The following is a 27,610-nucleotide window of genomic DNA, read 5'->3' as shown; positions in this document are numbered from 1 at the left end:
CCCTTCAGCGGATTTTTGGGGCCCTGATGTGGTTTGATCTTTTGATTTATTCCCACCCTTCTCTTGAGGCTTGGTTGATTCTTTATTTTGGTCACCACTCTGATTCTTAGGCATAATCCTGGTTCTGGCCCATTTGTCTGCCCTCCTACCCAATTCTTGTGGAGAGGTCAGATCTGAGTCTACCAGGTGCTGGTGTAATAACTGGTTCTGACAATTATTTAGGACTTGCTCTCTCATAATAAGATTGTACAATCCTGTGTAATCAGTAACTTTACTTCCCAGTAACCATCCTTCCAAAGCCTTAGTGGCACAATCAACAAAGGCAGTCCAATCCTGAGACTGAGTTTTCTGGGTGTCTCTGAACATCAACCTGTACTGTTCAGTTGTTAAGCCAAACCCATCAATCAGTGCATTTTTCTGGACGTGGTAATCATTAGCATCCTCAGCTCTAACAGTGAGGATCTTATCTCTACCTTTACCTTCAAAGGAGAACCACAAGATAGCTGCCCACTGACTCTTGGGTACCTGCTGTACTGTGCAGGCCCTCTCCAGAGCAGTCATCCATTTGTGGATGTCATCTCCTACCTTATAGGAGGGCACTATTTTACTCAGGTGTCTATTGTCCAAACTCCTGTCTTTATCTCTAGGGATAATGCTGCCACCAGTGGGTTCTAACCCACTCAATTTCTGCTCTCTGGCAAAGGGAAATTTCTCTTTGGAAAGGGCAAGTTCTTCCCTCTGGATCCTCAGATTAACTTCCTTCATCTTTGCTTCATGTTCTCTTCTCTGAGGGGAAGTCATCCCCCTCTGAGAAGATGCCTGAGAGACATGGGAGTGAATAGAGCTGTTAGAGCCTCTGGAGTTAGACCTAGCTCTTCTATTCCCAAGGTTAGGCCTTCATGTGGATAAGTCTGGGGCTACCCCAGCTCCATCCCCATTTAGGCTTAAGTTGGCCTTAGTAAGTCTGCTGACTATAGCTTGGCCATTGTCTACCTCTTCCTCAGATGAGTTCCCATCTTCCCTACCATCTACATCTTCTGTTTCAGGGAGGTTAGATTCAGGGTCACCTTCTAAGTGGGGCATGCTTCCATCTGTAGGATCAGAGGGGCCTGGGTCAGAAGCCCTTCTAGGATCATATGTCTCTAAGAGACCTAACAGAAAGGGAAGGTTAGGGTTAGAACCCGGTTTCAGTTTCCTGGAGGTACACAATTGTCTCATCTCCTGGAAGCTAAGTGCTGCATATCTGAAAATGACCTGTGGAGGATCAATAATCACAAGGGGGTCACTGTGTTCTCTCCTGTGATAGACATGCTTTCTAGTGAGGTGTAAGTGGTGCACTTACCTACACTATGGGTTTTTCCTACTGATCCCTTGCTAAGAGTTGTAGTCAGGGTGTGCTACTCCCTTTCTACTATAACAGCTGGTTCAGTAGAACTCAGAGTATTTCTAAGCTTGTTATATGTACCTATGGTACCTCATGTGATCTTTCAAATGATATCTCAAGATTATATTTGGTAAAAACAACAGCAAGCTCAAATCCCAACCGCTGTACACCAATGTGAGAAGTTGGCCTGATATATGATGCTCACTAGTTCTAGTGATCACCTTGTATCAGTCCAAACAACCCTTATGGTGATTGGTTGTAAGTCAACCTTATAGACCAGCTATCCTAATGGTAGCATGGACAAAGCAGTCTTAGGCTAAACTCTTTTGGCTTGTGAAGCCAGCTGTTTTATCACATATAACCCCTTGAATACCGAATGAAAGGACACCACACAGGTTGTTATGAAAATAAACAATATATTTATTACTAACAAACACCTCTGAACTCTTTGAGATCAGAGGGCTAAACACATGACAAGACTCTTAAGAAAAATATGTTAAGTTGCACAAATTACAATGGTGTCCTAGGGGCACGACAAACCATATACTAAGTAAATGGTATAAGGAAATCGATAGAAGGAGAGGAGCTGTCCAGAGTCTGTAGGATCGCTTGGACTACACTACCTTAACCTTAGGTAAGGGACAGGAGGCCCACAGGACGCGTGTGCAGAGTGTGAACTCACGCGAGATGCGGGACAAAGTCAATGGACACTACAAGTTACAAAAAGGTAAGTAAAAGACAGTTCCGACTGGTTAAGACTAAATCGACTGGATACCTGGACACTAGGAGAGTCAATCTACCCTTGAGCACCGAAATGCTCTTGTTACCTCACCCACGGGCTGCGGGTGCATAGGTGTTAAAATGTGTGTCGGGTTTCCGCGTCAAAGTCTATGGAGCCTTGAAGAAAGATGCGGCAGGCGACCAGGAGGAAGATGTCCGGAGCGAGCCAAGGGTGGATCGAGGAAGATGAAGACCTGAAAGCAGAGGGGACAATGTTCAAAGTCACTAGCCAGTGACCGGAGTGGAACCAGGAAGGAACCAGGTGCTGCCGTCGCGATCAGGTGAAGAGTGGACGCTTGACTCTGCAGCCAGGAGGTGTCTTCGATGACCAGGATGGAGGCACGAGCTGTCCCACGCAGGCTCTCGCTGTCGGCGGTGTTGGTTCCGGATTCGGCGTCAACAGGCCTTGGCAAAGGCAACCCGCGTGGTGAGTGGAAAAGGCGTCTGGTGCGGACCGGGATGGTCCGGGGTGCTTCTCCTTTGCAGGGAAGCAAGGGCCAGTCTGGAGCAACCAGACCAACGATGTAGATTTCGTGGATCGTCGTCTAGGAGGCCACTAGCCAGCCGGCAAGTGACCAGACAACGCGTCGAGCAGCAATCAAGCAAAAGGGCCCCACGCAGATCTCGTGGATGCTGGAGGATTGGTCTTCTGTGCAGGAGCTGCTCAGGGCTGGGGCTTCTCAATCTTCAGTCTTCTGTGGAGCAGAACGTCGAAGTCCAGAGTTTCTTCTTTGTAGAGTTTCAAATCAGGATAATCTAAACTGGAATGGGACCAGCTCCTACCTTTATTCTCCTAAAGGGGGTTGTACTGTGACTAGATCCCTCCTATGGGTGGGACCAAGAAGGGGGGTGGTTACACCCCCTATCCTTTTTCCGGTTTCGCGCCAGAGCTGGGGCTGGAGTACCCCAGCAACTAGTTTGAACCGGGGTATGCACACGGACACCTTGTGTGCCCCAGGCATGTCTCATTCCTTTCAGCCTGTCCTACCTCAATACACAAAATCCTGTCTGGGGTGGTGCTACCACCTTCCAAGGCAGGAAACTCTTTGTCCAGGCCTCCCTCGCTGGAAGGACTCCCAGCAGCAGGAGTTCAGACTCGTGTCTGTGGTGGCAGCATCCATTTTGTGATGCTGAGGCTCGAGTTAACTTTAACCGGGGTTTTCAGTTACATACATGCCGTGTCCCTCTAAAAAGGTGGAATGCTACCCCCGTCGCCAGAGCTGGCGAGGGGGTAGTATTCCAATTCGTATGACACCTTACTCGACATGTTTTGATAATGCTATGTCAAAGTTGGCAATAACCGCGAGGATTATAACGCGCTTAAGAGTATATGGTATAGCGTTATCATGGAAACAGCTAAAGGACTTGATTCCGAAAGCTGCAGACAGGCTCAGCTCATGCTAGAGCACCATCTCACATAATTCCAAGCACTCTGCCTCCAGGATTGTTAAGGCCTGCCATACAAGTGACTTATAGGAGGTTATGTGTCCATTTTAGGGTTGGATATTGGTGTACACTGCCTTCCTAAAGCCCCACTACTAATGGTATGCTCGGCTGGGCCTGAAATCAAGACCCAACCTCTGAGCTGCAGTTGTGGGCCATTCCATTACCAAATATGTGGCTCAGATCCATTTGGTGAGTCAATGAAACTCCTAGAAGTTTTCACACTGACAACAGCTCAATACTGCATTGTGTTGCTCCATCATGCCCAACGCAGCAGCACTCACGCCCTTACATGGACACTAGGTATGTCTTCATCACTCTAATGATCAGAGGAGCCGTTTAGTTGCTGCATAAAAGATACAAGATGTTAAAGACGCAAAGATATGTTCAAGCTTTTTTTAACAAGACTTTATTTAATTTGTTTGTGACAGTCACTTTTATTAAACATTTCATTGTGTGACTTAATGAAATATACATTTGAATATGATTATTGGTGATTTTTTGACGAAGACAATAGGTCTACTTTGTGTAGATTGATCGGCTGACCCCATCATAAAACCAAAAGGCGCACACTAAATAATTTAGTGTTCTGGCCCTTTGACAAAGTTAGTAGGTCTGCCATACTTAACTTGACACTCCTAACATAGTAACATCACACAGTCAGCCGCCTGTAGTGTTTTGGGCCCTGGCACCCAACCCTCTGCTGCCATGGGCCCTAGTCACAGGTGGGGAGAATTGTTCGCAGGTGCGCACTTGGGTGGTTGACTGCCTAGAGGGGAGGGAGGCGTTTTGGTGGTGAATGCAGGCCAGACTCTTCGGCCAACCCCACACTGTTAGTTTGGCATTATGTATGGTGATTGTAGGAACGTAGGGTCTGTTTGGCATAGATACACCCACATTTTACCTGGTGTCAGTGTGTTTTGACTGTACTTCACTGGGATTCTGCTAACCAGGACCCCAGCGGCCGTAGTCCTCTAAATTTGATGGTAAGTACTTTGTACACCCCGCCATTAGCATTCTGGGGTACCACTGTAAGCCTCTAGTAAATAGTACTGAGGCACCCGGGCATTGGTATACCAGGGGTCTCCCAAGGGCTGCAATATGTATTGTGCCACCCATTGGAGACAATGCAAACTGTCTGCAGAGCTGCTATTGCGTGAAATGGTGCAAGCACCTTTCACTTTGGATACAAGGTTTCCCTTATTTTCGGTCACTGTACTTTAAGCCTATAAGTCACCCCTAAGGTAGGCTCCTTCAGTCCAAGGGCAGGGTGCATGGTTCCAAGTGTGTGGGTACCCTTGCACAAGCAGAGGTACCCTAACAAACCTTGCATTCCATTCTCTGACCCTTGTAGGTGTGGGGCAGCCATTTTAAGGTATGTAGTGGACTCTGGCATGTCGAGATGTCCAGCTACATAATGGCTACCCTGAACCTGCTCATGTTTGTTATCAAGCATGTTGAAATCTTGCAACTACACCGATTCCAGTGTTAGTTGCATGATGCCATATACTTTGGGAGGGGTCTTAAGAGGACCCCCATAACTGCCTGTGTAGCCTTACAGGGTCTGCCTGCCACCTGCACTGCTTCTGACCCCAGACATTGTTCTGCCCCCCTGCTAATGAGCCTAATTCAGGAACGGGACGCTAAACAGGATTTCCTGCGAATTAAGTAGGGTGGGTGCGCTTCCGAGCACCACCAAACTGCATTGAAGGGGACATTTGATGCCCTCCTTCCATAAACCTGTTTGGCCCAGTTCAAGGGCCCCTGGCTCATGCTCTGGTGCGAAACTGCACAAAGGGCAGGAGAATGTGCACCCCCTAACCAGCTCCTCTCTAGGGAGGTGCCCAGAGATCGTCCAGGTGGCCGCTTAATTCTGTCATCTAGAATCTTGGCCCCTGGGAGCTTCTGGCTGGCTAGACCATTTGAGTAGCATCCATGACCTCCCCTGATGGATGGGTCACTGCAGAAGATGTTCCTTCTTTTAGGGTTACTTAAGGGCTCCCCTGAGGGTGGGTTCTTGGATTCGTCCAGACTCCATCTTCAAGAACTGACTGGCGGTCTTCTGAAGATAGTCTAAAGACTCTTCTGCTGTTGGACACTGGAACTCTGCTGCTGGATGGAGCCAGGACCAAAGACAAGACTGCTCTTTCTGGGAAGACTACTGCTGCAGCTTAGTCTCCGTGCTCTTCCACGTTTATGCAACTCTGTGGTCATGCATCCTCCGAGTCAGCAAGGGCTCTGCATGCACCCAAGCAAGAAGGAATCTCCCTTGGAGTGAAGGAGTCACTTCCCTGCATTGGCAGGCACCCCAACATCGACAACCGGTTTTCTTATCCTGCTGTCCCATGGACATCTGCCGGCTCTTTAACACAGGTGGTGGTTTTTGGCTCTCCAGAGGCCTTACCAGTCTTCCCAGCAACTTGTAAGACTGCTCTCCCTCTCCAGTCAACTTGAACCGCATCCTTGAGCACCCTGTCTGGTCGCAGTTACTAAGGCTTGTTGGCTGTCCTCATCGAAGATCTTCGAGCTCCAGGAAGCCCCAGCCTCACGCAACGCACAGCTCAAAGAATGATGTCCTGCCTGCATCCTCTGCACCGTGGGCCTCCATCTTCTGTGTGCTGCTAAGACTTCCCTGAGACTCCCTGTGCCTGCTGCCAGACGGTCCTCGAGAGGGCTCCAACGATTCCCGCTGGCTCTCCTGCGTGCTGAGGGCCAGCCGTGACTTACCTTGCTGGTCTGTAACCAATAATCTTTTTCTTTGACCCGACTGTTGCAGTTGCCAGTGATTGTTGGTGGTCCTGCAGGCCACTAACCCTCCTGCAATCTTCAACTGTTGTGGGACAGCTTATTGACTGCTTCTGTGCTCCTGCATTGTCGCCTGGGTTCCACAGCTGCTTTATCAAGACTGTTGTGCTACAGCCAGTAACTCTGACAGGGGGTGGTATTCAGCTCTTGGACACCTGTAGGTGGTTTGGACTCTGACCCCTCTACTTTCAGGTACCTCTCGTTCACAACCCATGTTTGAGCTCCACTGTCCTGGATCACTAGTCTCTGCAGCTGCCGGGCTGCCAAGATCCTCTATTGGCTTCAGCAGGTGGTCCCGACACAACTTTGAACCTATGCACCCAGGCTCCCTGGTGTAGGTATCCTGGTTCCTGGGTATCCAGGGGTGGGGTGGTTCTCCAAACTCCCTATTGTCCTCTGGGTCCTTCAGCAAGAGTCATGATACAAGAAACTACCAAACAAGACTTTTCACGTTTTATCCTATGGACGTGTTCCCTGGTGTGATCACTCTGCACCTGATGGTCCCTAGCTATTTACAATAGGTGGTTCCGTGCTTCCCCTGTGCTGCTTCATCCTTGGGTATGAGTCTCGTTTTGGTACTTGCCTCCCGTATCACTTTCTTAGTATATGGTTTTGCTCCTCCATAGGTCCCCATTTGTTTCAGGGCAGGAGATGTACCAAGTTAGTTCTTAGTGTTGTGTTAATAAATACTAGAGTACTTTTGTAAATACTTGTGTTGGTCTTTTTTTGTGTGAAACTTACTGAGTGGTAAATGCTCCCGCTTTACACCCTCTTGGATAAGCCTTAGTCGCTCTCCACACCTACCCCTTGAGAGCTTTGGTTATCAGAGACCTAAATACAATCTTTAAGTGTTGCCTGTACTCCGTTCACAGTGCCTCACCATAGGTGGACACTATATACTGAGCAAGCCTTCTACAGTGATATTACTTTACACTATAAAAAAAACTTGAAATTCACACAAAAAAGCAGCCAAATGTTATTGATGTTCTAGTCATGCATTGGTAATTATCTTCAATATTACATCTCACATTACATGCTATGACATCATTGATGGTATGACTGTAACATCGGAAATGACATAATTGATGACAACACCATCCATGTTGGGGGCTTGAGTTATAGTCACTTTAGGGTACGAGTTATAATTTCTTGAGATAACTATAGCTGGTGAATTTCAGTGGTTTTGTTAATTTAGAATGTTTTAAGTCACATTTTCAAGTAATTGTAACGTCCCTTTAACCTTTGTTTTTTTCAGTGAATACTTAGTGTGTTGTAAGTAGCCCTCTGATTTGTGGACTCCTACTTTGAAATTTCCAAGCAGTAGAGCCGTCCCGTAGTTGATCCTGATGCGCCTCGAAATCCCCAGGCCAAGGGAGACGCTGCAACAAATGGATTCCTTTACTGAGGCCATGCTGTGAATTTTTGGCGCTTTTCTGGTACCTTCTAGAATGCCTTCGGGCCTTAAGCATCTGCAGGTGTATTCAGTTGTCTTAGAACCAGCTGATTTGCCCGCTGCACCATCTGATTCCCTGGAACCTACCGTGGGTTCCTCAACTACTCCGATGCGGGCTTCTTTTCAGGCTTCAAGACCTGCTGCGATTCCTTTCTCATACTCTTCTGTGCCAGAAGTGGGTCCTATGCCAACCTCCTTGTCTGGCCCTGAGCAAAATCGCATTTGACCGCCTACGACTCACCTACAGCACAATAATTTCCCATACAATCGGATTCAAATAAAACCCTCCTCTTCCACCAAGTTGTCCTCAGTTTCTCCTCTAGCTTTTCAGTTCTGTAAATTAAATTTACAGTTCTCATATTGTGGTACAAAAATGTTGGGAAATTTCAAGCCTCTGTTCTGATTTGTACCATTGTTATTTATTCCTTTGTCTATGCTCTGTACACAGATGGAATAGGGTCATATTTTTCCATTTAGTTTTTGATTCCCTCATTGTTAATTTTATAAACACGGTGCAAGTTCTGATGTGGCTTGGGAGCAGTTTCAAACACTTGTAATTTAGCAAAACAATGTTTTACAAATCTCATCAAGAGCATGAACTTTTGATTGAGCCCCTTGCTCCAATGAGTGTTGCAGAATAGGATTAAAATGGTGAACTAATTCTTTATTTTAAATTTAATGCTTCTCTTTCTTTCTGACTTTATGGAATTGTCAGACAAGTACATAAGTCTAAAAAGCACATTTCCTTTTTTTTATTACCTTTAAACTGTACACATTAAGTCTTTAAAATGTAAATTCTGACACTAGTTTAAAATGCACTTTTTTTTCTACTCCGAGCAATTTTGTGAATCATACTTTGGTTCACATCACATTTACAGGATTTATTTTGGTTTATTCTTGTTTGAGTTGTAAAAAATGAAAACTAGTCTCTTATTTAACTTTCATTGTAGCGCACATGATCTAACAAAATGGGATCTGTTTGGAAACTGTTATCGGTTGCTGAGGACAGGAATTGAACATGGAACAATGCCAGAACAGGTACGAAATGGTGAGACTAAGCTCTATACTGGGAATCTGTTTCTTGTCTAATTTCAGGGTATTGACGCCCAAATTCTCCATTAGAGTTAAAACATGTAGGCATTTTTTATTTTCAAAACAGTAGTATGTATTGCGTTGTAATTGTTAAAAAGAGATCTGAGGCTTAAGCATAAAAGGTTTGCATGCCATTCTTTTGAGCAGAGCTTTACAGATTATTGCTTGATGAATGATTACAATAGCAGTATTACCATGGCCTGTATCATTCATGCCTCCCCACGCTCATGGCAGAGGCTCTCCGGAGCCGGCAGAGCGCGCCGGACAGAAATTCCAATATCCAATTCAAATAAGACGATCACTCTGAGTTTTTACCAACACCAGTAGATGGTTTTAATCCACTAACGCGTTTCGCTTGTACAGCCGGCTTGTTTATGTGAGAAGTTGGCCTGGTATATGATCACTATTCTAGTGAACACTTGCACCAGTCCAAACAACCCTTATGGTGATGGTTGTAAAGTCAACCTTATAGACCAGCTATCCTAGAGGTAGCGTTGACAGAACAGTCTTAGGCTAAAAACCTCTTGAGGGCGTGTAAGGCCAGCTGTTTTACCATATGTAACCCCTTGAATATCAAATGAAAGGACACCACACAGGATATATATAAAATATATATGTATTTATTTACTAACACACTCCTCTGAACTCTTTATGAGATCAGAGGCAAAAGCACATCACAAGATACTTAGTCAGAATACGTTAAGTTGCACAATTTACAGTTAGGCCCTAGGGGCGAAGCAAACCATATATTAAGAAAGTGGTATAAGTACCACGCCACGAGAAAAGGAAAGGCCTAGGGAATCGCTGGGGCTACACTATCTGAAGCTTAGGTTAGGAGTAGGAGGCCTACAGGCGGCGCGTGCAGTGTCTTTACACACAAGCGTGAGTCAATACAAAGTCAATGGGAACTTAGAAGTTAGATTTTCTGTTTTAGGAAAAAACTGAAAACTATACTTTTCCAATGATCTTCATGCCGCTTTAGCTGATTCATGGTGCTGTTGAGAGGTTTGTTTTTCTTCTTCAGTCTATCCCTCGCGCCGGGAAACCCATTGTGGGTAGCTGTTGCGCATTATAAATTCAAATATAAATAAATTAAAATTAAAATTTAGAAGGATTTAGGACACTTCCGGTCTAGCTTGTAGGAAACAACTAAAAACCTAGACACTTGGATAGTCAATACCCCTGGGAGCACCGAAGTACTCGCGTTACCTCACCCACAGGAAGCGGGTGCATAGGTCTGAAGATGTGTCGTGTTTCACCGTTGAAGCCAATGGAGCCTTGGAGAAAGATGCTGCGGCGACCAGGAGGAAGATGTCGGGGTGGATCGAGGATGAAGAGGACCTGAAAGCAGAGGGGACAGAGTCTGGGTCACTAGCCAGTGACCGGGTGGAACCAGGAAGGAACCAGACGATGTCGAGGAGCAATCAGGTGCTGTCTTGAAGCTTGTCTTTGCAGCCACGCGGACCAGGAAGCGTCGACGACGACCAGGTGCTGGAGAGGAGCTGTCCCACGAAGGTTCTCGCAGATGGAGGGGTCTACTGCCGGATTGGAGTTAACGAGCCTTGGCAAAGGCAACCCACGCCGGATTCAAAGAAGGCTTCTGGTGCAGACCAGCAAGGTCTGAGGTGCCTCACATTTGCAGGGAGGCAAGGGGCAGTCTGGAGCAACCAGACCAGCGAGGTGATTCAAAAGGATTGTCGTCAAAGAGGCTACTAGCCAAAGGGCCAGCAACCGGACAACGCGTCGAGCAGAACACAAGCAGAAGGGCCCCACGCAGAACTCGTGGAGTGTGGAGGGCTGATCTTCGGTGCAGGTGGAGCTCGGGTTCGGGGTTTCTCAGTCCCCAGTGTACAGCTTCGAGGATGCCTCAGGAGCTGCACGGGTAGCAAGTTGCAGGATTTTCAAGATGTCCGGTCCCATGTGTATCGGCGCCTCCACGGATCTCAGCTATGCTGCAGACGTGAAGAGAGGGTCAGAGAGGTCTGGAAGTCTGGGTCTTGTCAGGCTCTGTGCTCTGGTTCTGGCGGGAACGTCGACAAAGCAAGCCGTTGATTTGCTGGATGGTGCCTGGTTGCCCAGGGTGGTCTCTCCTTGGCCACAAGGGAGATTCTTCAGTCTTTAGCTTCAGCAGAATGTCGAAGGTCCAGAGTTTCGTGTCAAGTTTCAGTCAGGATCTAATTTAAAGTCTCAGGACTCAGCTCCTACCTTTATACAACTAAAAGGGGCTGGATTACTGACTAGGTCCCTCCTGTGGGTGGGACCAGGGAGGGGGGTGGTTACACCCCCTCTCCTTTGTCCAGTTTCAGAGCTGGGGCTGGAGTGCCCCAGCAACCGGTTTGAACTTGGGTATGCACGGAGCACCTAGTGTGCCCCAGGCAGTGTCTCAATCTATTCAGCCCTCCCTGTCCGAATACACACAGTCCTGTTTGGGGTGGTGCTCGCACCTCTCCAGGCAGGAAACCTATTGTCCAAGCTCCGTGACTGGAAGGACTCCCAGCAGCAGGAAGTCAGACTTGTGTCTGTGGCAGCAGCATCCATTTTGTGATGCTGGGGCTCTGGTTAACTTTAACCGGGTACAGTAGTTTTAAGAAGTCTTCTCCCTCTAGAAGGGTGGAATGCTACACCCGTCGCCAGAATTGGCGAGGGGGTAGTATTCCAAAGCGTATGACACCTTACACGACATGTTTGGATAAAGCTAAACCAAAGTTAGCATCTAACCGCGAGGATTATAATTAGGGCTCCCGGTTTTATGGTATTTATTTTTTTGCCATTTCCGTCTGTATTCATCCATATTTATTTTTCGGGCATTTTTTCTGTATTTATCCACATTTATTTTTGCCACAAGCAAAAGACGACGCTACAGCTAGTATTTTTCCACATTTATTTAAATTGACAATGCACACATGCGCTCAGTTGTTATTGGTCAACACTATACATTCATTTGAAAACTTTGCCTTTTGCAAAATGTCCCAAATATGCTTAAATGTACTATCACAAGCCATTTGTCTGAGAGCCTTGCAGTTTCTATCAGCAGAATGCCACATCCTTTCCCCCCACTGAACAACATACTGCCCCACTGAGAGAAACTCACACTGCCTTCAGCTGCAACCCAATTGTGCCCCACCAGCGCTAAGGCTGTCCCTGGCCATTACTATGAGGATTGATGTTTTGTGTGTGCAGAGGAGAACAATCATTTGCAATGCAATAGGTCTTGCATTTATGCTAGTTCAAGCTATTGGCATTGTAAATGACAATGCCCTTAATTTATCTGATAAAATATATATAAATAAAAGGCATTGTCATTTATCATGCCAATAGCTTAAACTCTGGTAAATGCAAGACTTATTGCATTGAAAATGTTTATTACTCCTTTGTCTGCCCATAGCATGTTCCAGGGAGACTAGCAAGCTTCTTGTAACACTACTTGAATCGAAAACACTTTCATAATATCTTAAAACGTTTGTTGCATTCCAACAGGCAGGCTGCATGAAGCAAAATTAAATGTTTCATTAAACACAGAGTGCATGTGCATTAAATAATTACAAATTATTTTTCCACTATACAGCTTCCATTGTGTAAGTATATAACCAATGGACATTGTAACGGGTCCTTTCCGGGCCCTGTAGTCATGTCATTAACTTTTCAGGTAAAAACACTCATAGATTTCTGAATAATTAGTGTAAAAGCGTTAAGGTAACCATGTTGTACCTGCTCACATTTCATATGCTTTACTTAATCTTGCACTCCTTATGAGTGTTTGCTTTTACCAGGATGTTGTTACTTTTTTTTTCCAGACAGCATATTACTCTTGTGTAGTGCATAATTTGAATTGAGTCACATCCAGGAGTTTATAGCGGGGCACAATTGGGTTGTAGCTGAAAGCACTGCAATTTTCTCTCAGTGGGTTAGTATGGTGTTCAGTGGGGAGAGTATGTGGCACTATGGCCAGAGCTGCTGAATATGGAACTGGGGAACCAGGCTCAGCCGTCATGCCTAGTCCACCAGACCACTCTCCTGAGGGAGCACATTCCCATGCTAGACCTTAGAAGGCCACGCCAGACCTTAGAAACGCTGGTGTCTTAGCATCAGCAGTTTGGCCCTAGCAGTGGCAAGTGTAAGTTAACCTTGAAGGCCTGTCCACCACAATCCATACTGACGTTCACCTCCAGCCTTGTGGGTAGGCCTAAGAAGCAGCATACCCTAGAGCAACAGCGACTCTGTGAATGAGGTCTCAGGACCCTTGAGGCCAGTATTTCTCACCCATTGGTACCTCCATTGGCCTTGTTTTAGCAGTGGTAGTGCAACTCACCACGGATCGGCAATGCAGGATTTGCACGTGCACCAAACTAAGTTCGCAAACGTTACAGTCTCTCTGCTTTATGCACAAGCACTTTTAACACATGCTGCATCCTTTGTGGCCAATGGAATTATGCAGCAATGGAGGACAAAATTATGTTGCAGTGTTAACTAAATTATACAGCAAAAAAAGACGGTATCGTAATGCTGTACGTTTTCTGATACTTTATTATTTTGACATCTTTACACATATTAACAGTCTCTGCAAAGATTTTGCCTCATCTGTACCAGTGTAACATACAAATGCAGCAGTGAGAACGGTGACCAGTCAACCTTTGCAAAGGGCCCTCTCCTTTGCAGCAACACAAGTCACATTTTTTGTAACTTTTGATCTGTTTGAGATACAAACACGTTTTTGTGTTAAAATCGTCAGATTATGCAGCAGATGTATTATGTGGCAAATATGGCAGAGCCTAATTATGTGGAAAACATTTGCAAACTAGGATATTTTGCCATTCATGTTTGAACTGCTTTTGCTGAAAATTGGAGAAGTCCTGATGATAGAAACTGCATGGCTCAGAGACATATGGCTTGTGATTCAATGTTTAAGCTTATTTGGGACATTCTTTGATTAGAATCGTATCCCAGTTTGTGAATGTATTTTAATATCGATAACTCATATTAAACCTTAAACATGTGTATCCATTGGTTGAATTAAATAATGTACTATGCTGGAACTGGTCACTGAAATCCCAAACAAATACTAAAAACTGGGATGATTTGCTCTTTCTGGTCACACCTCTGGCTCCACTCACTGACCAATTCCTCTGGAAATTCCCGCCGTCTGATTCAAACTCCCACAGTTTCCCGACTTTTTTGTAACCCACTTCGACCACTGGAAACAACATACTGGGATCCTGCCTCCAAAAATATAGCAATACTTCTCTCTGACGATTGCCAAAAAGCATGAAATGTGTACATGAAAACTTCCAGAACATGATTTCAAATTATAATTGCTAACTAGCTCGAGGCTTTTCTAATGGCTATATCCGGCGGGCCCACTTGGCCGGTAGAATACAGAGGACATTAAACACTACAGACAATAAGCAATATGTTGGGGAGGGAGCAATCAGATTGTGTAAGAATTTGTAAAATTTTATTTAGAGTAGAGTGTCTCGCAGTTTGTGCAATAATCCTCTCTGAATAGCAGGGAGGGGATGTTTTATAACAGCCAAAACTGCCTACTTTGTAACTTTAGAACGAGGTTCGAGGCTCCGCGCCGGCTCAACATCCTTAGATTCTGGGCAAGTCAATTAATCTCCCCGTGCCTACAAAAAATGAATAACTGTCATGCGTAATGTCATTGTTGTCAGGTAAAGCGCTCCAAAATCTTCGGGTTCTAGTAATTCTCAAGCACTAGAATTGCACAAGAGATTGTGAGTGACACTAGTGTGTGTGCAAAGGAGGTCTTGCTGTGTTGCGCCTAAACAGAACCGTCTTCTAAGAGGAGTCACTGAGCTCCAGACAAATAGAATACTCACATCCATACCCCCAATGATAATGAGCGGAGTAGAGCGGATTTGGCCCTCTTAAATCCATCAGCATAAAGCTTTGCAATTGAGCTCTCTGCATTCTCTGTGAGCCGTTCTTTTTGCCAGATGCTTTGTTTAACTAACTTGCTGGGAGGGGTTTGTCTCTTCTCCTGTCCATCTCTGCGACAAAGGTGGCCCAGCACCCTGCCGCATCTCTGTAAATGGTCTTTCAAAGACCTGTGAAGTGCTCGGGTGCGGCTGGCAGCTCCGTGCCTCCCCGGGAAGGTGTCTCAGCCCGGGCTGACACCTCTTAACCCTCTAAGGAGGGGGAGACACCAGATTGCAGCAGAACAAAATGTATTAGTATTTTCACGTTTTTACATATAAATACAGATAAAGGAAAACTTGTTTTCCGTCTGTATTTATAAGTAAATATCCGTAAAAAAGGAAAACCAGGAGCCCTAATTATAATGCACTTAAGAGTATATGGTATGGCGATATCATAGAACAGCTATAAGGACATGGTTCCGAAAGCTGCAGACAGGCTCAGCTCATGCTAGAGCACCATCTCACACATAACCATGCACTCTGCCTCCATGTGTCTATATATAAGTAGGTATAGGAATACTATACCTAAGCAAAGGGTGATTACACAACCTTGCCCCAGCTGAGTGATCAGCCAGTTGTGTCCATTTGAGTGGCCAGCCTGGGGTGAGTACATGGTGTAAATTTAGAGAGTGCATCTGTGCTGTGGGTCTGACTAGCAGGCCCACAGCCATATCTAAGTCGAAAACCAGTAAAGCAAAGCAAAAAGTGGGGGTGACCATAGGAAGCAGGCCCTTCTCTCCTACAGTTTACACACTGTATTGTGCGAAATACGGCAATACATATAGGATAACAACCAGTAAAAAGGGACTTGCATGAAACAGGCCAAACATTTGAACCAAAATGGCATCCATTGTGTAGTGTATTCTATTTAGGCAGGTAATGCAAAAATTACATTCCTCTTTAGAGTACATCCTTGCCACACGTTCTAATCCATAAAACTATTCGTAGTTTATACTTAAACAATTAGTAATTCCTGCAAAAGGTAGCATATAGATGTCAGGTGTGGTGGCACAAAGGCCCTTAAGAATAACATGAGGCACCCATGCTGCATGAGAGCTACCTCTGACTATTGAGTTATCGATAGACTCTGCACAGATCAAAATTAGGTCTTCAGTCTTCACATATACCCCAACAATTTCTTGTACATTGAGAAGAGCAAAATTGATATATACAAAGCTAGTGCCTAAAGGAACGGAAAGTGGTCAGAATTCAAGAAGTTATCCAAGTAATGCAGAAATAAAAACCAAGCCCTCTCTTCCACAACTTCACAAAAACGTGAAAGAAACATCCAAACGATTCTCTACACACCACTAAATAGAGTAATAATGATAAAAGAAGAAATCTCTTATCTGTAGTGTGATGCCCTCCACCGTAGTGATGTTGAAGAAAAGGTTAGGGTGCGGTAAATCAACAAGAGTCTACACCTTGAGTCGGACCCTACTTTTTTTCCTGTGATATAAAAGAAAGCCATGAATCATCCAGTATTGGGGTATCTTTCATACATTCACATCCCTGAATCATTCCCCGTCGCGGGAGTCCCACGGTCATAATATATACAAAAGCCGTGCCTTAGAATTTTTTTGTAGTAAGCTGACAAGGCTATTGGCACCAAAAGGCCCAAAACTTAGCAGCCTATCTACCTCATTTTATGAAAAGAACTGAAATCAGTTCCAACCAATCAGCTGTCAGCACCCGCTAGAACCTTCCCAGCAGAGGCAGTTCTCCTCGGATTTTCACCGCACGTCGTGTGGAAGGGAGTCTCCCTGAGTGCCTACTCAGTTTTCTACTTTTCTCTTCAGAATGTCTGAGAAGAAAGCCCTTTTCAAGGCCTGCAGGACCTGTGATAAAGAGGGTCCATGTAGATGATCAGTACTTAGACTGCATCTACTGTCTGCATCCCACTCACATTGTGAAGGATTGCAGGATTTGCCGCACATTCCCTGTTAAGACCATCAGGGACAGGGAGGCAAGGGTTCTTCTATGGCTCAAATCCTCTTCTACAGATGATGACAGAGCTTCTACTTCCAGCAAAAGAGCCAGATCCAGAGACCGCTCTTCTCCTGAGAGGAAAAAACATCACAAATCCTCTCATAGAGCTACAGAACCCACAAGGAAGTCATCGTCTCCTCCTCTTAGATCTCCATCAACTAAAACTGTGAGTAAAGCCCAGGCAAAAACTGTTTCTCTGGTGTCTTCTCACACAGTATCTGTGACTTCAAACACCTCAAGCTCTTCTGCTACGGTGTCTACTTCTATCACCTCACCTATTGTGTCAGCCAAGGTTTCCTCAAAGAAATCTTCTGGGGCTAAGGAAATTTCTTCGATTTCCTCAAAATCGTTGACGACTATTCCATCGACGACGTTACCATTGTCGACAAAGTCATCGACGAAAGCCCCATCAACGTCGAAGTCATAGTCAACGAAAGCCCCATCGACGTCTATGCCGTAGTCGATGAAAGCCCCATCAACGACAAAGAGCCCCCTCGACGAAGAGCCCCGTCGACGGCGGTCCCGTCGACGACGAGTCCGTCAACTGCAATTCCGTCAATGAGCCATCCGCCTCCAGCGCATCTTATCAAGACGCCTGAATCAATGAAAAGTCCAGTTATTACCAAGACGCCACCTGCAAGAGTGGCATACACTCACTTTCAGTCGAAGACCTATCATAGGCAGGACTACTCTATTATTTCCCCGCTACTACCATCGCACATTTTGGAAACATATGTAGAGGAGGAGGAATCGGATGAGGATGATGGAGACGAAGAAGGTCCCTTTGGATTTGCACACCATCCATCAGAATTACGAATAAAATGTCAGGAAGAAGAGGATATGCAGGAGCATTCCTATCAGGAGAATTTGTCTACACCTTTCTATAGACAACCATACAGAGCTCCACGTTCGGAGGAGATAAGTCATCTCCCTCCTTCTTTGGTTCAAGACTTACAGGCCATGTTGGCAGACTATTGCCAAAGGTTCCCGCCTACACCGTCCACGCCAGCTGTGCCTTCGGTACCAGCAGACGTACCCATGCCTCCAACACCGCAGGCTCCAGTGTCGCCAAGACACACTGTGAATCCCACACCACAAGAGGATCAGGATACTTCCTCTTCGGATGAAGATGTAAGAGAGGAAGGCGAGCTGCCTAATGACAACACACCTGCAGATCCGTGGGATGAATACATAATCCCCATGCCTTCACCTCCTTTGCCGCACCCCTCAGATTCTCCAACGGAGGACATTGGCGGCTTTCACAATATCATGCAAAGGGCTGCTACAAGATTTGAACTGCCAGTTACTATTGAGCAGTCGGACTGCTTTTTACACGACTTCAAAGAGGGGTATAGGAAGATCACCAGGGCTATACCCATTATAGATTTAATTTGGAAGGAAGGTCTTAAGGTTATGAAGATGTCCGCTTCTATCCCTGCAGTCCTTCCTCGCATTGAGAAAAAGTATAGCGCACCGCCAGAAACTCCATCTTGGCTGGTGGGCCATCCACGTCCGGACTCTGTAATATCTCAAGCTGCCCAACAGAGGTTCAAAACTCCATCCACTCCAATCTCAACACCATCGGACAAAGAGGGCAGGAGATTGGAACTTATAGGCAAAAAGTTCTCCACCAATGCTACAGCTTCCATTAAAGCAGCAAATTCCTTGGCAATCCTTGCCCGCTATGACCGACAGATGTGGTCGGATCTGTCGGAATTCATAGATTTGATACCAGAAGATCGTCAGCAGGAAGCACGTAAAATAGTGCTGGAAGGAGAGAGGACGGCATCAGAAATAATAGACTGCGCCCTAGACATCGCAAACACTAACTTTCGACGGTTAGCAGGTGCTGTGGCTCTCAGATGACAGGGCTGGCTCAGAGCAACCTCCTTCAGACCGGAAGTTCAAACAAAGATCCTAGATATGGCTTACGACGGGGATTCACTCTTCGGTAATCACATAGATGACGCCTTGCTTACCATCAAGACTGATACCGATACCGCAAAATCACTTGGTACCCTGCAAAATAAGAGAGGCTCTTTTAGAGGGGCATGGGGTTGTGTTTTCTCTTCTAGGGGAAATTACCACAACCAACAGAACAGGCAATACCAATCTCAGTACAAACAGCCGTATTACTAGTCTTCATACAGGCAATCTACCTCCTGCAATTTCTCTCGTCAGGAAGGAAGACTAAGATCAAATAATCAGGGACGAGATTCCAACAAACGTCAATGAGCTATGCCGGACGCCAGTCCAACATCCTCCCCTCCCTGTGGGCGCAAAGATCTCCGCCTTTTACCAACAATTGCGGAACATTACATCGGATCAGTGGGTCCTCGACCTAGTAGAAAAAGGACACACTCTGGAGTTCTTAAAGAAACCGCCTACAACCCCGCCCAAGGGTCCCCCTCTCCCTCGTCTTCACTTACTGTTCAAAGAAGCCTTAAACATGTTTCGCAAGAATGCGATAGAGAAGGTTCCCATTTCGCAAAAAGGAAAGGGATTTTACTCTCGCTTCTTCCTCATAAAGAAGAAATCGGGAGAGTGGCGCCCGATTATGGATTTGCGCAAACTCAAAAAGTTCTTGAAGAAACAAAGTTTTCGCATGTTGACGCTTACAGATGTGCTCAATTGTCTCTATGAAGGGTATTTTATGGCTTCTCTGGACTTAGAAGACGCTTATTTCTATATCCCTATACACCCCAAACATCGCAAATACCTGCGATTCACAGTGGCTGGCGTCCAATTTCAATTCAAGGTGCTCCCATTCGGGCTGAAATTGGCAGCAAGAATATTTACAAAATGTTTAGCTCCAGTTTCTGCAGCACTGAGGTCGCAGGGAATACAAGTCTTCCCTTAACTCGACGACTGGCTGCTCAAATGACCATCAAAACAGGCTACAAGACAAGCGGTCAAAAGCTCCCTCGTCTATTCTCAAACCTAGGCCTCACTCTCAATGCAAATAAATCACAACTGCAACCCCTTCAAGTGTTAACCTTTCTGGGAGCTTCACCAGACACCCAACAGTGCAAGGCGTTCTTGTCTCAGGAACGGCAGAACAAACTTCAAAAACTAGCAAAACATCTGTCACCAGAGCTCACGTTTCTCCAAACCCTTCCGGAGTTCATCCTGACCACGGACGCATCTATGGAAGGTTGGGGAGGTCATCTCCAGGACCTCCATCAAGGGCGATGGTCTCACCAATTTCGGCAGAGACACATCAACAGTCTAGAGTTAAGAACCATTTTCCTGTCTCTGCAGGCGTTCCTGCTGAGAATTGCAAATTCCTCAGTGCTGTTGCGTACGGACAATACCACCAACATGTTAAGTCAACAAGCAAGGGGGACGAGATCTCTCTCCCTCTCGCAGGAGGCTCAAGAGATGTGGGAGTGGGTTATACAACACGGCATAGCCCTCAGAGCGGAGCATGTAAAGGGGGTTCAAAACTCTCTAGCCGACAACTTCAGCAGATCGCACAGGTTGCCACGAATGGGAACTCGAACAGGATCAGGTTAACAGGATTTTCAGAGATGGGGCACTCCAACTCTACATCTGTTTGCGACGCAACAGAACAGCAAATGCCTGTACTACGCCAGCAGATTTCCTCAACGGGGGTCAAGAGGAAATGCCCTGTCCATGAGATGGTCAGGAATCTATGCATAAGCTTTTCCCCCCCGATTCCTTTAATACCGAGGATACTGCAAAAGATGAAGAGGGAACATTGCACTCTTCTCCTCATTGCTCCTCGCTGGCCGAGGCAGTACTGGTTCCAAGAACTGCTCCTATCTCAGCAGCCTCCAATTCGTCTCAGACCGACAATTTCAATGTTGACAAGGGAAGGAGGTCTGATTTTACACCCGGATCCACAATCGCTTCACTTGCACGCCAGGCTCCTGAGTTTTAGGATCTCAAGATTTCTGCAGACTGTAGAGAATTTCTGTCTCAAGCCCGTGCTCAGAGTACTATCAGAACATACCGTTTTAAATGGAGACGATTCTGTTGTTGGTGTGAAGCAAATAATATTCATCCGCTCCAGGCTCCACCTGAGGATATCCTTCCTTACTTGCTACCGCTAGCCAAAGCAGGTCTAGTATTCTCTTCTATCAAAGTACATCTGGCCGCTATATCCAGATTCAGAAAAAGTTCAAACAAGCCATCACTATGTTCTTCCTCATTGATAAAGCAACTTCTCAAAGGATTGTTTTCGGGCTTTTCCTCCGATTCGACCTCCACCTCCTGAATGGGATCTCAATATCGTTTTGTCCCAGTTAATGAGGAGGCTCTTCGAACCTATTCACAGAGCTGAACTAAAGTTTTTACCTGGAAAGTGGCTACTTAACTAGCTCTCACTTCAGCCCGGTGAGTTAGTGAGATTCAAGCTTTCTCACTTTCAGAGCCTTTCTTTCATTTCTCTAAGGACTATGTAACCCTGAGAACCAATCCAAAGTTCATTCTTAAGGTATCATCTCAATTTCATATAAACCAGCCGGTAAAGTTAAATACTTTTTCCCGGATCCTGTCACACTGGCAGAAAAGGCCCAGCACTCTCTTGATGTGAAACGATGTCTAAAGTTCTATCTTCAAAAAACTAAAGACATAAGAAAATCTAACCAGTTATTTATTGCTTATGGTCAGGTCATGCCGGGACAAGCCGTGACGAAAGCAACGATGGCCAGATGGTTAACCTCAGTAATACAATTCTATCACAAAAAAGCTAACAGACCTTTAGTCAGAAAGGTTAAAGCTCATTCCACCAGGATGATGTCGGCGTCGACAGCCTTATTTGATGGGGTCACGCTGGAGGACATTTGCAAAGCTGCTACATGGAAGAGTGTCCATACATTTACAAAGCATTACTGCTTGCAGTCGACATCACAGGATACAGCAGTGGGACAAGCGGTGCTGCAGCATCTTCTTCATTAAGGTTAGACTTTTAAAAGGTCTCTCACATTATATTCATGACATAAGAGTATGCATGATATACTGTAATGTTTTGCTTGTCAAATGCGGTCTTTAATATGAACTATGTTATCTGAATATAATTTTTTTTCTTTCAGAAGGTTTCTGCATATATGTATATGTACATTTTTAGTGCTCTATAACCTTCTGGTTGAGTGGGGGATATGTATAATTATGCTTTGTCTCCCACCTTCCGCAAACGACATATGGTTTTACTGCTTGCTATTCTGATTCAGGCATGTGAATCTATGAAAGATACCCCAATACTGGATTAGAAAACAAGTTACTTACCTGTAACTATGGTTATCCAGTATTGGTATCTTTCATAGATTCACATGCACCCACCCTCCTCCCCGGCAGAGCAGTTCTTTATTAGGGATACATACTTGTCACTTGTGCTGGGAAAAATCTGAGGAGAACTGCCTCTGCAGGGAAGGTTCTAGAGCAGGGGTCTCCAAACCGGTCCTGGAGGGCCAGATCCATGCCAGATTTTTTGGATATCCCCATTGAGATACATGTAGTTATTTTAAAAATCTGCCATGGATCCGGCCCTCCAGGACAGGTTTGGGGACCCCTGTTCTAGAGGGTGCTGACAAGTGATTTCAGTTATTTTCATATAATGAGGTAGATAGGCTGCTAAGTTTTGGGCCTTTTGGGGCCTATAGTCTTGTCAGACTACTACAAAAAGAATTCTAAGGCACTGCTTTTGTATATGTTATTAGCGTGGGACTCCCGCCTCGGCGACGGGGAATGATTCAGGCATGTGAATCTATGAAAGATGCCAATACTGGATAACCGTAGTTACAGGTAAGTAACTTGTTTTCTTACTCACAGTAAGGGTTAAGATCCTATCAATTAGACTAGTTGCACAAAATACAGACAAGAAAAGGGACTACTCTCTCACAAATCTATATATGTATTGTTAAAACATCCTAAAAGCAGGAATAGATGTCAAACTTCACTCATCTACTTCTCGTGGAGATGGATGCTCATTTCTTCATCCTGATTATGCCCATCAGGAGTTTTAGTCTGGAGGTTTAGAATGTGCCATGATTCTCTCCTGCAAAGTTGTAGTACTCTATTCCCTCCCCTGTGATTCTATTGGATTTGTTCTATGGCAAAATAGGTGAGTAACATGTTGTTGGAGAGATGATAATCTGCAAAGTGCCTCCCTGCCGGATGGTTGAGGTATTTGTTGCTGATTGCCCTCATGTGCTCTAATACTCTTTTTCGTGGCTAGCGTGGTGCTACACACATACCTCATTTTGCACAGATCTTCAAGAACATAGATGGTGAATGTAGTGCCTCATGTAAGGAATTGATTGATACTTTTTCCCCATTAGGGGTGTGGTAAGATTTTCTCATACTACTGTTCCAACATGCTTTGCAGTGCCCACAGGGAAAAAAATCCCTGTAGGCCTATGTGAGTATTAAGGTGTTTGCTGGTTATGACCACTTTCACCAGCATGTCCCTGAGATTCTTGCCTTTCCTGTATGTGATGCATGGGCTGTCTGGTATCATGGCACCAATGGCAGAGTCATGCATAAGATGTTCCAGTTCTGGCTGAGAATTTTAGAAAACTTTAGATTTTTTATTGAAAGTTAGAATTGCCCTAGTGGTGGTATCCTCTTCCTGGATGACTTTTTTTCTAGGGTTTGTTCTCTCTCAATTTTGCTGACCTTCTCCTTGGCTCTCTCTAGTACCCTCTAGGGTATCCTCTTTCCATGAATCTTTTGATCATGTTCTCCTGTTCCACTATGAAGTTTTCCTGTGTGCTACAGTTCCTTCTTGCTCTCAGCAGCTCACCAAATTATATGCTCCATTTCAAAGTTTCTGGGTGGCTGCTGAAAGCATGGAGAAGACTGTTGCCAGCTGTCGTTTTTCAGTGCAGCTTGGTACTCAGGTGGTTATTATTCACTTCTACTTCTAAGTCTAGGAATTAAACATTTCCTAGCTATCCTAACAAAGTTTCAATTCTATTGAGGACTCGGAGCCAAGGATTGACTTCTCACTTCACTTTATTAACAGCAGCCAATTTAACACAAGACTGCATTTCCCATGAACCCTAGGGAAATCTGTAGTCAATAACAGTCCAATTAGGAACAGTTCTGGATCCTCCAATCAGGTTACTCCAGCGTCCACATAGTCTGCCCTCACTGGCCCTTAATCCTCTTTCTTTGCGCAGTCAGCTGTTAAAATCTCCTCATGCGTCCTGTTTATTCGCATCCGATCCGACAAGGAGAAATGTATATCATCATTCACCACCAGGAATATGATTCAGCCAATTATATCACATTGAGGTAGACTTAGCACAAGATCATGAAAACAATAGTCTGAACAGTTTGACATTTAATAAAGAAAGGACAAGGAATCAAACCCAACAAGAAAAGATTCCCTCATGGCCTATATACTTTGTATATTGTGACATGGTTCATATCATTTTCTATGTCCTTCAAAATACAACAATAACTATTTCTTTTTATATTTTCAAAAGTTTATTTCTTTTTTTATATATATCTCAAAAACTTTTTTCTGCTTTAAAAAAAGTATTTCTTTTAAATTCATTATATTATTTTGATCAGTTTAGACAAACATAAAAACATGATTCATCATTTAAATACATTTAAGGTTTTGTACACAAAGAAAGAAACCCTGATTCCACAACACTAATCACACTCTCGCATACTACTCATACATACACTTGCATACAAATCATTTCTCATCCAAACAATCTTTTTTCTGTGTATAAGGTGAATTGACAGCAGAGAATAACTCTGAGTGAGAGCCACAGAGTTTTCTGTGGGATTCCACGCAAGGAATCAAACCCTTCAAAAGTTTTAGAGACAAAACTGATCTACTTACTCCAATCCGGGGTGGTAAATCTTCATGCAAAGCTTAGGGCAGGATAATCCTCGTCCTTAATAGACTTGAAACTTTCCGTTATGATAGCTAGGAACTTTTTCATTCTATGTCAGGAGTGGATGCGAGGATTATGCTAGTTCAAAGCTTGCTCACTACGATGTGAGCCATGTCCAGCACTGGCTTGAAGTAGAACCTTTTAAAGGTAGAGTCTGAAGACCAATCCGCAGCGTAGAGGATATAGTCCAAACTGGCGCCCCAGCCATATGCACTTGAGGCCATTGCTCCTTGAGCCGAGTGAGCTCCGAAGTCCTTCAGACTTATGCCTGCCTCCTGCATAACCCATCTGGCTATGGTGGGAGAAGATACTGCCTTATATGGTTTGCGGAGAGCAATAAGTTCTCTTCCAGGGATACTCAATAGTCATGAGCACTGAATAGTCCCCACCCACGTGCGGGTACCCCGGAGCAATAACAAATTGTGTGTGTGTGTGTGTATATATATAAATATCCATATTTTCATCCAGTGTGAATCCAATCCAATAGGAAAGATGAAGCGCGTAACCAAAGTTCTTTGTGCCAACTATTTTATTTTAAAGCACCCTGCATCGCCGCCACAACGCGTTTCAGCCCCACCTGGGCCTTGATCACATGACGCGTTGCGATAGTGAAAAGAAACATTTAAAGTTCTAGTGCAACTAATCATGATCAGCTGATCTGTACAAAGGTAGATATGGAAGACATACTTTCATTATCCCAATGCCGGCTTAATACCCAGGCAAACAGACTTCGGTATAGACTCCACTCATAAATAACCGCATAACTGTATACAGCCAGGACATGAAACAATGGCATTTAAAATCAATAAAAACATAGAAAATAGAAAAATGTAAAAATGCCAAAATAAATACCATAATAGTATAAATAAAGTTTTTGTACCCCAAATGTCCTAGTTATACAGCAGTATTGAGTGCAAAATAGCAAATAACGTGCAAATACATATTCTGTATACCAGTAATAAAAAAGGGATCTTACATATCATCCATAGAATATAGCCCATGTGGGCATATACAGATGTGTTTGTACCGCTGATTTTTCCTAAAGACGAACCAAACCATGTATAATCTCTAGGCCAGCCGGTAAAAAGAATATACAGGTATGTGAAAGAATTATGTCATGAAATATCGTGCTCCTTGACCTGAGTAATACTTAAATACGTGATTAAAAAGATTTTTTACAAAAAATGTGGTACAAAGATCATGGAGTACTCAGCGTCATGTGCATATCATAATAGCAAATACAATATAGAATATAAATATGGATGTATCAACAACCAGCTAAAATCACGGGGTGTTTTTAAAGGCGAGTGTATAAGTCTTCGCTCGCGTTAAGCCCTAATGGAAACTTGGTGTTCAATTCCAGTATGTAGTGTGTTTCTAAAAGACTGAGGGCGCCTTCACGGTTACCAACTCTGCGTAGTGGCAGGGCACAATCAATTGCAAAGTAACTGAGATGTATTGGGTTATTTGCATGGGCCACCTCAAAATGCCTCGCCACAGGATATGCCTGATCTTTATTAGCAATGGCACATATTTGTTGGAGTATTCTTTTGTGCCCCGGCAGTTTAGTGCTGCCTACATATCTCAATGCACAAGAACACTCCAACACATACACGGCATGATCTGTTTTACAATTAAGTCTTTTGTTGATACATACTGGCTGTGGCTTGAAAGGTGTTGTATAGTCCTTTCTGTTTTTGGCGAATTTACATGCCTTACATGATATGCACTTAAAAAAGACCTTCTGAGTTGCTAGCCAGTTTGTAGGTGCTTTTATTTCAGGGCTGTTTTTTACTAGACAATTGCCCATAGATCTGGCTTTTCTAAAAGTCAGTTATGGTGTATGACTTTGTTATGACCGATCTACACCAATCACAGGGTCATTTAATACCAGGTTCCAGTTTCTCTTTAGATGTTTAATAAATGTAAGAATGACCCTGCTATTTGGTTTCAACTTTTTAGATGGAGTCTGTATGTCATTCTTGGGGGCAAGTGATTGGTCCCTTGTGAGCAATTTTGTTTTATTGATTGCTCTTTCCACAATTAATGGGGCATATCCACATGCTAGAAACCTTTGTTTACTGTTTTCTTGAGCTGTGTGGCAATCTGCTTCATTGCTGCATATACGTCGTACCCGCAGCATCTCCCCGTAGGGGATGCTCTGGATTAGATGTTGCAGGTGATGGCTTGTGGCGTGCAGCAAAGAGTTACCTGCAGTGGGTTTCCGGTAAACTTTTGTGGATATAGCATTGTCTTTTATAAATACCTCCATATCTAGAAATACCACTGAGGATTTGCTCATGTTTGCAGTAAACTCAAGATTGAGAGGGTTTCTATTGATCTGATCAACAAAATCTATGGCCAGTGATTCTGGACCTTTCCAGATTAAAAAGAGGTCGTCGATATATCTTAACCAAAGGGGTACATGTTGGTCTATGTGTTTAAAGTGCCCCATGAGGACCTGCTCCTCCCACAGCCCCATATGCAAACAGGCATAGATGGGCGAGAAGCAGGCCCCCATCGCAACTCCCCTGATTTGTTGATAGATGTGGTTGTTGAAGGTAAAGAAATTTTGCTCTAGGCATGTAGTGACCATATTGACTAGCATTTTGTTGTCCAATGAGAGATATGCCAGTCTACGATTTAAGTAGTGTTGCACTGCCTTTATACCATCTTGATGGCGTATGGAAGTGTACAATGCAGTTACATCCATAGTTATTAAAATCAAATCATCACTCCACTGTATTCCCTGGATTTTTCTAAGGAAATCAGAAGTGTCTTGGAGATAGAAAGGTAAATTCTTGACCCATTCTTGCAAAAAGTTGTCTATATATTTTGTGATATTCTCCAT

The 27,610-nt window shown here is 44.5% G+C and overlaps 1 protein-coding gene across 2 annotated transcripts in view; it reads left to right on the top strand.

Moving 5' to 3' along the window:
• STAG1 (STAG1 cohesin complex component) overlaps positions 1-27,610 on the top strand; it is a 1,379,617-nt gene that overhangs the window by 966,873 nt on the left and 385,134 nt on the right. For both annotated transcript variants that reach the window (XM_086943907.1, XM_086943908.1), the window contains exon 21: positions 8,816-8,903. In XM_086943907.1, the coding sequence (XP_086800033.1) occupies positions 8,816-8,903 (88 nt within the window). The remainder of the gene's footprint in view (positions 1-8,815; positions 8,904-27,610) is intronic.

The sequence above is a fragment of the Lissotriton vulgaris genome, chromosome 11 (genome assembly GCF_964263255.1).
Source record: "Lissotriton vulgaris chromosome 11, aLisVul1.2, whole genome shotgun sequence".
Classification (NCBI taxonomy): domain Eukaryota; kingdom Metazoa; phylum Chordata; class Amphibia; order Caudata; family Salamandridae; genus Lissotriton; species Lissotriton vulgaris.
The sequence above is the reverse complement of the archived record's forward strand: the minus strand, read 5'-3'. Positions and strand labels throughout refer to the sequence as shown.